Source organism: Hakea prostrata, chromosome 9 (genome assembly GCF_041222555.1).
Source record: "Hakea prostrata isolate BN-2017 chromosome 9, UWA_Hpros_2, whole genome shotgun sequence".
NCBI classification, from domain to species: Eukaryota; Viridiplantae; Streptophyta; class Magnoliopsida; order Proteales; family Proteaceae; genus Hakea; species Hakea prostrata.
Window position 1 is genome coordinate 64,490,944 of NC_142608.1, and position 12,218 is coordinate 64,503,161.

Sequence of the window (12,218 nt, forward strand, 5' to 3'; positions counted from 1 at the left end):
TCAGCATCCTACCAATAAATATAGAGCAAATTGCACTGGCATCCTCAAAATAGAGGCCTTAAAGCATTGATTCCCTACTTTATGTTTAAAAAACATAAATAACCCCAAAATTAGATTTTCATTGGATATATTTATCAAATTTATTACTAAAAATAATTAACTTACTGTTTATTCCCTATAATAAGGAGTGTTTGAAAGATTTTCAATGATAAATTGGACAAATATATTTAATAAAAATTCAACTTCAGAGTTTCTGTGTTTTTCAAACATAAAGTGGGGTGTCAGTGCTTTAAAGCCTCTATTTTGTGGTGCAAGTGCAATTTACTAAAAAATATATGTATGCATGAACAAGCTGATTGCATATTTGCATCAACCCCACTGCTGATTTGCATATGCGAGTTCGAAAATTTTCGGAGTCAAAATAATCATTTCCCATTACATAGACAATCACGTCTCTACTTTAGTTTCAGCGCGACGTATAAGGGATTTACTCGTACGATTAGCTACTAATTTTGCTTCTTCTGTTCACATATCATGCTTTACCTTTGTGAGTTCTCTTCTTTAGTCTGATCTTTTTTCCTCCTATATTGGACTGATGACTTTCACCAATAATGTTGGACTGTTACCACATTATTTAAGCACAAAGATTTCTATCGGCCAAACAGATCCATATAAGAATAACTATGAAACTCGAAAACTGAAAGAGTCCAAATATTTATTTATAATCTCAGGAGATTTTAGATCCCAAAACAAGAGAGAGGAGCAAGCATAAAATGCAAGCAATTTGCTGTAAAAGAGCAACATTAAATTGTCAACAGTTTAGTGACTTATCCCCAACATACACCAAGTTTTCTATGATGAAACAGGCAAAGATTAGACATGCCCACTTTTCACCATACATCAGGTCGGAGCTCACCAGTTGCAGGTGGCATCCATCTCCCGGAATTGTAGACGTTTTGACCAACTTTCCAACCAGGCACATCCTTCATTATCCGGGCTTCCTCCTCTAGATATTTTTTCCACTCCTTGACAAATCTGAAATGGAGACAAGAAGCAACAGATTTTGTACAGGTTATAGAATGAATATGAGATTTTATAGGAAGGGAGACTTGAGGAAGTGAAATACTCTTGGATCCAAATCCTACATCTACAAACTTTCTCCTACATACGAAGTGAGAATTAAGAATCTCGCAAAGGTACCTAAAAAGGGATTTATACCTTTCATCCTCTTCTGCTTGAAGCATGGGGAGTATTGCTCGACGAGCAGCATATTTCTCTTCCTTGATTACCCTGTGGGGACAGAAAGCAAAAACATAAGCATATTCAGATATTAAAGAACCATCAAATGATTAAATTATTGAATACAGACAGCTTCATTTTAGCTTCTTTCTAATGCAAATACAAACACTAACTAGTTCACAAGGAAACCATAACCCATATCTGCATTTCTGGTAATAACCCTCAGGAATATATGTATAGAATGGAAGCGAGTTTCGTCTGGGAGTGTGATCTTCACTGGAAGTCCAATGTGTCTCTCTGTCTCCCCTCGCAAAACAAGGGGACAGACGAATCTATTCATAAGGAGAACACAGAGAGAGAGGCATCAGCCATTCCCGGACTAAGTATTTTTTGCCATAAAAATTGCAAAACAGCTAATGAAGCAACAAGTAATGCAAGGCAACCTCCTAGAACATGTTCTTAAGTACCATAACAAGATCAATAAAATGAATCCAAACCACCCAGGCTGAGCTCCTGCCCAATCCTCAAACGGACAGAAAGAAGACACTAATTCAACAAGTAGCAACTTAAGGTTGGAAATTATTTAATACTGTGTATAGAGTTAGACCACAGTTGAGCACTAATACAGAGTATGCTGGTGAACAATAAAACATACAAGAATGCAAAAGAACCTCCTTTCAAAGAGGGTAAATTACATTCTGGGTCCCCTGAATAGGGAGCGTCTTCAAACTGATATACCATTACAGATCAAGCATTTTGCATCCCTGAGAATAGATGACAGTGATGGCAGCAAATAGGAAAGTTAAAATGATTAAACTGTGTTTACCATGAATTCCACTACATCCAGATCCCACTTTCCTCACCATTCTTCCTGCAAATATATCTTCACCATCCACACTCACATGTTACAGGAGTACATTGCAATCTCAGCCCAGACAGTCAATAAAACAAGAAATTTCTGCAATTTCCCCACCTCAGTGAGTCTTTGTAGTATGGATAGGACGGGTGACATGCCCAGGCTGAGATAGTCAATCCCAGTTTTCCCCCATTCCCTTCCCAGTCCCGTTCCATCATTTATTGTCCCTAACATCTGATTTCAGCAATTTCTTGTCAATAGATTGTCAGATCAATTTCTTGAAGATTCTACATCAACTGAATCAGCCAAGAGAATGCTACCATCAGTTTTCAAGATAAAAGTAAAGGTTACTTTTCAGATCCCATTTTTCACTTTCGTAATCTTTTTCGGTTAACTATTCAATGCAACCTGGAATTAAACCAATTCTAGTTCTAGTCTTACATTGATGATACAAAAGAGGGAAAAGGAAACCCTAATTTAGTGAAGACAAGAGGTGGACTTGCTGGTAACAGAAAGTAGAAGACTGACTGAAAATTAAAGACAGCAATAGTTTAATAAAAATAGAACTACAATATTAGAATGTCGGACAAAGAACTAAAAGTAAATAAAATGGTGACATAGAGAAATACATTTCCCAAGCAATTAAAATGGAGAGGTGCATTCAGGGTTTTGTCTGATCAACGCATCCCTTTAAAGCTCAAAGAAAAATTCTATAGGACCGTTGTACGACTAACTACATTTATGGTGCAAAGGGTTGGATTATTAAGAAACATCATATAGATAAATTTAGTGTAGCAAAAATGTGGATGCTAAGATGGTTGAGTGGCCAAATTAGCAAGGTACAGCTGGTATGGGAGTAGCTCTGATAAATGATAAGCTACGAGAAAGTCAAATGAGGTGGCATGGCCATATTCAACGGAGTCCCTTAAATTACCAATGTACAAAGAAGTAATTTAATACAGAGTGAAGGAATCAGAAGAACTAGGGGTAGACCTAAGATAACCTTAAGAGAAGTGGTGAGACAAGATATGCATAGCTTAGGCCTTGTATCTAGTATGGCCTCAAATAGTGCTACTTGGAAGGCAAAGATTCATATAGCCGATCCCATTTAGATGGGACAAGGCTTGCTGTTGTTGTTGTTGTCCAATTTCAGACCACTGAACAAAGAAACTGATTGTCAAAATTGACAACCAGAATAGAAATTGATCTTAGGGAAAAGTGGGCATATTTTGGGAGCAAACTTATAATTCAGAGGAAACTGATCACATAACCTATAGACCTGGAGTGAGTAGACCTCCAAAAAGCTCCAGACAGTCTGATAAATATCTAGAAATCAGAGTTCCCAATGAAGCAACAGGGCTAGGCAAACCCAAAAGAGAGGGTGAAAGAGATAGGTTTAACTGTACTGACTAGACAATGACAAACTATAGCAGAAGGCTGAATCGTTGAATATCAAATACCAGACCAGAATGAATAGAGATCTATAAGCAGACGCAGAAATTAATTAAAAAAAGGACCCAAAACAGGTATGCCAGAACTGTTAACAAACAATAGGAACAACCCTAATGAGATTGAAAGAGCTGATGAGAAGAATTCATATGATAGTATATGATAATGGACTTTTGTTTTAAGTGTGTTTACGCAATGGGTACCATTATAAACCCTCAATCGTAGATCCAAATGAGACACATATCATCAGCATACCAATAGTATGCCCCACTATCTTGTTAGATAAAGCCTATCCTGCAAGTGATACTTAGTTTAGACGAGATAAGATTAAGTTTTATGTTAGCTTAGGACTCCTTGTAATGAAACTAAGAATGGAAGAGGTTCTTTATCCATTCAAGACTTCAAGTCATTATTTTTGATAATTTAATTGTTGGCACCTTAACACCCATAATCTGGAATTATGGAATTGGGTGGTTGTGATTTGAAAAGTGAGCGTACTCTCTCTCTCTCTCTCTCTCTCTCCCCTTTCTTTGTTTTCATCAGATTCTCCATCATCTGACCATAGTCTATGCCATAATAGGAGAACAGTACACCTCCAATCAACCAGACAATGATTCTGGGGATTTTTACAGACAAACCAAGAACTCACAACTCTGAACACTATCATGCTCTCTATTTTATATGCAAAATCAAGGACTACAATGGAGGAGTTGTCCTCTGTTAAAAGACTAGAACAGAGCTTAAAACTTTGGACCAAGCAACAAAACTCACAATTCCTAGACAATTTGAAAACCAATGCTGTTTTTTTTTTTTTTTTTTTTGGCTTTTTTGGATGAATAAATAAGTCCAATAATCAAACGGGAGAAAAGGAGAAGGGAAATTGTTGAGATTTGTGCGAGTTATGGATCTGCTAGCTTGGTGCACAAGTTATGGAGCAGCAACCTTAGTGCACAAGTTTCTACTAGCAACCTTATGGTGCTTTGATACCGTGTAGCAGAATTTAAATTAAACCAACTAGAAATAATAGAGAGCAAAAGGAAAAGTGAAGATGCAGCGGAGAAGGAGGAATGGAGAGTTGTGCCTGATGTAGCTCTCCCCCTTAGTAGTGGATTTATTATTGAAAAGTTCCCAGATTAGAGAGAGCTTCAAATATCCCTAAATCTGCTTACAAGATCTTCAAACATTACTATCCTAAAATAAACTTAGTTGATACCCAAGTAACATGAAGGAAAGGAAACAAATCTCCCTAACTACTGCTTGCTAGTCAAACTATATAAAAATAGAAAGTAATATCCTAAATTATTAAATAGAAACTAAGTAGAAAAGGAAACTTTGATAAGTAGAAGCTTGTGCACTAAGGTAGCAAATCTATAACTTGCACAAATCTCAACACTCTCTCAAGCTGGAGCATACAAATCAAAGACTCTAGCTTGGAGAATAATAGGAACATATAGTAAAGCTCTAGTATCTTGAACACAAGTAGCAATAGCAGACACCAACAAACACTGAGAGAACTTCACCCAAAAGATAATCAACATCAACTTCTGAAAAAAAAAAAAAAAAGGCTTAAATTATTTATGTCAAACGAACCATTCAATAATGAGAACAATTGGCGACATTGAAGACAAACAAAATCCATAAGTATAGTAGCATCAAAGGTACTATCCAAATAATGCTAGTAGCAGGGAGGAATCTCCACACTAACAAATAAAATTGTAGCTCCAATGTCCACAAATAACCTCTTGCAAGAAGAAAAAGTAGTAGGCAAAGGTATGGGTGGGTAAAAGGTAGTATTGGTTACTGTGGACCAAATAGGTACGTAAAAGGCAGTATAGGTTATTGCAGACCAAGTGCGGAAGGTAGTATGGGTTACTATTTGACCAAGCAGGTAGGTTAAGGTAGGTAAAAAGGCAAGTATAGGCTATTGCGGGACCAAGTAGATAAGGTAGTATGGGTTACTATGGACTAAGTAGGTAAAGATAGTATATGTTACTACAGGCCAAGTAAGTGGGTATAGGTCACTACAGACGAAGTAGATAGTTAGGCATTGCTATAGAATACCATCTTAGGAGGACAAAGATCTTCACCAATAATATTCTTCAACAAATTCTGAGTAGATACTGAATAAGTCTCCAATCTCCTCCTCACATGTGGTATTACATGTGGATAAATATGATGACAACCAACTGCCAGCATCTCAAAGTTGGTACTGAGGAAATGTGTTATACCAAGTACAAGAACTTCTAGCCATTATAGTAGAACATTCTGAATCACCAGCATCAACCCAAATGGGATAGTAGCAAAAGTAGCATTCATAACAGTAGTAAACCATGTAGCACTACGGGAAGCACCAACCAATGTTAAGGTAGGAAATGCACTAGAAGAAGAGCTGGCAACCAGTAGTATGTCCCAGACATCCAAAAAATAGCAAATTAACTCACAGAAAATTACTGAACCAGCAACACAAATGTTGTAGCAGCAGTAAGACAAGGTCCTATTTACCTAATGACATAGAACAGCAAGTAATCCACGTTCTAGTAGCACTCTCTAGTTCACAAGAAGATCCAAGTAATAGTAATCACAAAGCAACCTCCCTTATTTACCAAATGAACAAAGATTGATGTTGATTCTGGGTAAATAGGCTCCAGAACTAATGATCCATATAATATTCCATCTACCAGAAAAATAACACAATTGAGGTTGATTCTGGTAATAGAGTAGCCGTGTTATTCCCCCCAAAAAAAAATTTCCAAACAATTTTAGTACTCAAAACCAGTGATAGAAGCAATAGGAAAGCAATATGGCATCAACAGAATTTTTCAAAGCAGAAAAATTCAACAAAACATGGGCAGCAGTGGTATAACTTACAGCAGAATTTAATATAGCATCAACAGAATTTTTTAGAGTAAATCAATAAAACAGGGGAACCAATGGTATATCTTGCAGTAGAATCAAATATGACATCGGCAATATTTTTCAGAACATAAAACCAATTGAAGAGCAGTTGAAGAAATCACATGAAACAAATTTCGTCCAAACAATGGATGCAGTCCAGAGAAGCAAAATAGATGTTCAAGCTGGCGAAGAGCTGTAGCAGGTTAACAGGTCCTCCTGTGTCCTAAAAAACTTCACTAATTTCTGGATTTTGCAGTGGTAGTAATAGCAGATATGTAGACCACTTCATGAGTTGTGAAGAAGGATCTAATATATCATTAATGCAGCAAGGGGTGATTGCACACCAGGTAGAAACGACAAAAAAAATGAGAATATTGAGAAAGAAGAAGCAGTCCCTAGGCTAATTAAACCTACTCTGATACCATGTTAGAAGCACCTGTAATCAGCCTAGAGATTGAAAGGAGATTTAGAAAGAAGAAGAATAAAAGAAGGAGAAGAACCAGCAGGTAAGAACAACACCTTGAGATTCTGGATTAATTTCCTAGAACCGCAAGCTTGTTTACTTAATAGCCTTCAAACTTCCAAGTTACAACTTGAGAGACAAGTAATCTTGCTCTCTAGAAAAGGAAACTTTGATTCTCCAAGACTTGCATCATGCTTGCTCTCCAAAATAGAAACTCTATAAAGTATAAAATTGTGCACTAAGGCTGTTGTTCCATAACTTGCGCACCAAGGCAGCAGATCCATAACTTGCACAAATCTCAACAGAAGTAATGCAAGCCATAGACAGGCTCAATAAAACAAGTGCAGAACACCAGCACAAGAGGAAATAGTCATACAATAAACCAGAAAATACAACATTAGCACAAGAAGAAAAAATCAATGATGTGTTTGGTTGGTGTAATAGTGGGATTGCACAAAAAAAACCTGTTTGGGACTTATTTTTATACCCTCCAAAAAAATAGGCCATTCTAGGTTTCAATCAATTGGTCAGATCAACCAATTTTCTCATAAAAAAGTCCAAATTGTAAGTATGAAGTCCAATTGTCATGTTTAATCCGGGATTCATGTCAGTAGTAAATTATTGATATCAATAGAGTGAGAAAAATAGGAAGTACGGAAATTTTGGTTCTTTTTTTTTTTTTTGGGGAGGGGGGAGGGGGAGATCATGAGACATTGCAGCTCAGAGAATGTATTTTGCTGTAATGGGCAATGAATGGAAGAAAACAAAAAGAGAAGAAAGAGCAGATCATTGGGAAGAGAAATCAAGCAACTCACTCTTCAAAGCGAAAGTACTTTAGTGTGTCGTCTTGGCATTCAGGCAGTTCTATTGGGGCCTGGGTGACTGCTGCATGAGTGTGTGCACGGATTTTCGTGTGCATGAATATCAATTAAGTATCTCAAGTATGATTCATAAATAGACATACCCCCTATTCAACAAAAATAGTTAACAAATCAATTCCTATAAGAATAAAGTTAGCTGCCCAATTCAAGAACAACAATTGGATTTCAGAGGTGGGTGAAACTTTCAAGTTTCTAATGCTTGGGGTTTTTCTCAAACCAAAAACTTCCATAAATCTTGATATGTTAAAGCATTGCTAAAAAAAGTTCCGCACAATACTCAAATTGATATCTAAAAAACATTTTCACTCATAGAGATTTCGACAACAAAGCATTGCTAAAAAAAGTTCCGCACAATACTCAAATTGATATCTAAAAAACATTTTCACTCAGAGCGATTTCGACAACATTCACACATAACACATAAGGTTGACCGGAACATAGCTCCTTCAACATCAATCAGATCCAAGCAATCTTGGATTTCTCTTTTCTTTTTCTTTTTTTTTTTTGGTTGGGGGGGGGGGCTCTATTAAGTCTCAAGGAAAAATAAAATTGCTTGAATCAGACACTTCTTAGAGATGGAATCAAATTTCTATAGTGCTAAGATAGTAGGATAAATGATGTTGGTTGATTTGTTTTCTGATGAATAACTTGCATTTGTGATTCTTTCATATGTATATTTAGCACAAAGTATAAATTATCTTAATATGTTATTTGTGCCACATAAAATGGTTAAACAAAAAGAAAAAAACCACTAGAATGCCTTATGGCCACAGTAGCTGGTATCTACCAAAACAATAATGGTTCATGGGCCCCACTGTTAAAATTAATGATCAAACTAAAATATCAATTTCATGAACCCCTACAGACCTATAATTTGGCCCTTATAATTGAACCTGTTACAAGTAAAAACACTTGAATGAAAGCCCATAGTCATATACTACCAAAAAAGGCCCACATAATGATCAAAGTATCACTACATCCAATGGTGGTGATCATGCTCAGCATTGTTCTACCCTTAAAAGAGATACACCCTCAATTTTCATATAATAGGATGGTCTTCAACACACAATAAACACCCATCCTTAACCCTATAAATTCATTGATTGTACCAGTCTAATGATACAAAATTTGCAGTAAGGAATCCATTGTTTAAGTTACAATGTGGAAGCACAAATTCAACTGCTTCAATCAAAAGCTAACAAATTCATGTTGCCTCTACAGGTGGTTCTCTAATGAAGACATAAGGGGTCTTCTGTTCACCCACCCATTGTTCAAACTCTGAGATCAGTTTCTGAAAGCAAGATTCCATAAGGGGTCCTTGCTGTTTTATTAGATTAGTTTCAGAACTGAGTTTTCAAGTTAGGGTTTGGGGAATTTAGAATTTTATGAGATAAAGGTTAGGGTTCCTAATGAAGAAGGTAAGTCATAGGAAATTCTAGGGTTTAAAGGGAGAAGATAGGGCTGGAGTTTTGGGTCAAAGGTAGGGGATTGTGAAGGGAGTTCCTAAAGAGAAGGGGTTTAGGCCAAGGAATAGAGTTCAATTAATACTAGAAGGCTGCTGCACTTCTGACTTTAATTTTCTGGAAATTCCAGAAGTGCTGTAGGCAGTAAAAGAAGAAAAGAAAAAGGAAATGTAAGAGGGAAGGGTTAGGATTGTAGTCTAGGGTTAGGGGAAGGTAGGAGATTAAGGTAGGAGATTAAGGTTCAGGGATGGGGGAGGGGTCCCATGGCTGCTGAAGGGTATGGGGAGGGGTGCGGGAAGGAGAGAAGAAGAGGGAAGGGGGCTGGGATTGGGCTTGGGATTGGGGCTTTAGTACTCACTTGGAATGGAAGGTTGGATGCTGGAAAACCTGGAATTCTGCCAAATCTTCTACTTGAAGCTGCCGCACAAGCCCCCTATAAGGAACCCACAACTTCTCTGGATGCTTTCAACACCCAACAAATTTTATTAATCATTCAAACTTGCTGATTACAATCTCAGGAGGCTTATTTATAGCCTTTTGAAGGAAATCTTACTTGGCCTCTAACTAGCAAGACAATTCAGACTTTAACTCACACAGGGAACCTTCAAATCCCATTCTAGAGGAATCCAATTTGAATTCTACTAGTAGAAACATGATCCTTGCAAGAAGTAGGACAACTCTAGAGGAGTCCATCACAACTTAGGAATCCTACCCTAATCAGGACTCTTTAATAATTTGACAAACAGGGTCTCAAATTCAAAAACAAAAGTAGGTCCACAGTCCCAAAAAAAAAGAGGACCCAACTAGACCCTAATTTGGAGTTTGGACTCATTGAAAAATTGCAAAATTACCAAAACACCGCTGCTGGTACTAGGGGCCATAGGGTTTGGGCAAACAACCCTAGGCCCTATTTCGGCCGTGAATCTGGTCTACATCACTCAAAACTGACCTTATCTAGTCAGAACAAGGTTCTAAAATAACCATGCACCATCAAAATTGGTCTAAAAATAAAAGTTTAAACTGCATCCAGTGGTAGTGACCATGCTTCTGCAGTATGAAGATCCAAGTTGTTGTATAAGATTCAGATAGAGTCCCTGTTCTTAGAAGGAAAATAGCGAGTGAAACAGGGATGATCATTGTGGATGATTCTTCTATTAAGTTTCTCATGAACAAAAATTATATGAAGTTAATTTTTTTTTAATTTAATTTCACTTCCATACACTCTTTACGTTGACACACACACACTTTTTAACCAACTAAAAGCAGCCTAGGGCAGTAAATAGGAAGTCCATGAATTGAAGCTGGGAACTCTTTCAACAGTGTTTGGAACATCTAGAAACCAGTTTTACGTCAGGCTAGGATCAAGGGTAACTTAACCTCAAATAACCCACAAACAAAGAAATAAAATTAAGATAGAAATTAGTAACTCAAGATAACTCATAGTCATGAATGTGGACTAGTTTGAATTGTAGGCCTAAACAAGTGGATAACTCTCAAAGTAGCAGCAGCAGCAGCAGCTGATGCTGGTCTTGAAATCAGGTTGAGTTCGAACAAGAGAAGAAATAGAAAAAATAGAAAATAAAGGGATAAAGGAGGCTCAGCTCTCTCAGCTATGTTCCTCAACCCTAGGTATTTATCTCTCAACAGCAAGGTCCTCACCGTTCTTATCACTCAAGGAAAAGACTACAGAATAACACAAAGCAAACTTCATCAATCAATTTGGGTGAGAACAGCATATTATATATCTATAGAGTGCTAATACTTGTTCCCAAGTTACAAAGAAATAGAAACTACTAGATTTTGCTGAGTTAACTAATATTCTCAGCAATGACAAAAATAGGAACTTACTGTAATTAAAAATTTCTATTAGAGTTGTAATTATCCCAAGGCCCAAATATTTCAACAAAAGCTCAACATAATGGCTAAAGATGCTCGGATGGACCACTCTGCCGGCAACAACTAGGCAGTTCAAACCCTTTCCACGTCCCAGCTGCCCAGACAGACTAACAACATTAGAGACCTAGAAATGGAACACATAAACACAAAGAAGGTTCTTCAACATCTGCCCAGTTCAATACAAAGAATGGAACCAGGTCGATCAGGGACGTGTAATAATATCAAATTAAAGGCACGAGATAGCAGTAGTAAGTTGCCTAACTGCTAAGGCTCATGTGATTTAATCAACTCAACCGAATTCAAAACAACACATTAAGCACAACGAGAAATTTCTTTTTTGGGAAAGAAAATCACAACGAGAATTCATTACTACAGAAACAGTAGTTGGTAGTGTAATTGGTCTAGTCAAGCCAACAAATCTACCAAACCAACAAAAACGTACCCTGAATGACAAACACAATAAATCCTACTAAAAAGACACAGAAGAAGCATATAGAACCAAAGAAATACTAACTTAAACTGATATAACATTCCATCTAATCAGACTCCAGCGAAGGACTAACATCTAGGTTGCATATTATCCGGAATCTAAAAGACTAATCATATAATGTGTTTAAGAGCCTACCATCCAAATCAAATTCAGGATGTATAACAACAGTACATATACATATACAAGAAGGAAAAGGAGAGATGGAGAGAGAGAGAGAAAGGTAGGTTAAACAGTAGACCTCCTGATCTTGTTGCCTTTCCCAACCTCATACATGCCCCAGCAGAAAGCACCGAAGGCGGTCATGAAGATGGCAACAGCGCTTGGTCCCGTATTAGGAATGCGGCGAGCGTAGCGAACTGGTGCAAAACCGCCAGGCGGAGGTCCGTCCTGGAGGAGTGGCATATCCTTCACGCTAGCCATTCCTGGCTTATTCCTCACCATTGCCTCCGTCATCTTCTCGTTTCAACGATCGATTGCAGCGACTTTTGCTTTAATCGTATAACTCTTCTCTCTCTCTCGCTCTGATCTAATCGACCGACCGCATTTGCAGCGACTTTTGTTTTAGGGGAGAAGATATTGAAAATGA

The 12,218-nt window shown here is 37.4% G+C and overlaps 1 protein-coding gene across 1 annotated transcript; it reads right to left on the minus strand.

The window, feature by feature from the left end:
* Positions 1–672: 672 nt before the first annotated feature.
* Positions 673–12,195, minus strand: LOC149006107 (NADH dehydrogenase [ubiquinone] 1 alpha subcomplex subunit 13-B). Its single transcript, XM_089167836.1, has 3 exons — positions 11,871–12,195; positions 1,219–1,290; positions 673–1,035 (listed from the first exon to the last, which is right to left on the minus strand). Exons 1-3 carry the CDS (start codon positions 12,083–12,085, stop codon positions 891–893), a joined length of 432 nt encoding a protein of 143 aa, XP_089023962.1. The 5' UTR covers positions 12,086–12,195; the 3' UTR covers positions 673–890.
* Between the last annotated feature and the right edge of the window lie 23 nt (positions 12,196–12,218).

What these genes read in the sequence shown, in the direction of transcription:
- LOC149006107 (XM_089167836.1), bottom strand. Translation starts at nt 12,085, where the DNA reads ATGACGGAGGCAATGGTGAGGAATAAGCCAGGAATGGCTAGCGTGAAG. An exon ending in AAAGGCAACAAGATCAGGAG is followed by an intron (nt 1,291 to 11,870) that starts GTCTACTGTTTA and finishes CTGTCCCCACAG; the next exon opens with GGTAATCAAGGAAGAGAAAT. An exon ending in CAAGCAGAAGAGGATGAAAG is followed by an intron (nt 1,036 to 1,218) that starts GTATAAATCCCT and finishes TCTCCATTTCAG; the next exon opens with ATTTGTCAAGGAGTGGAAAA.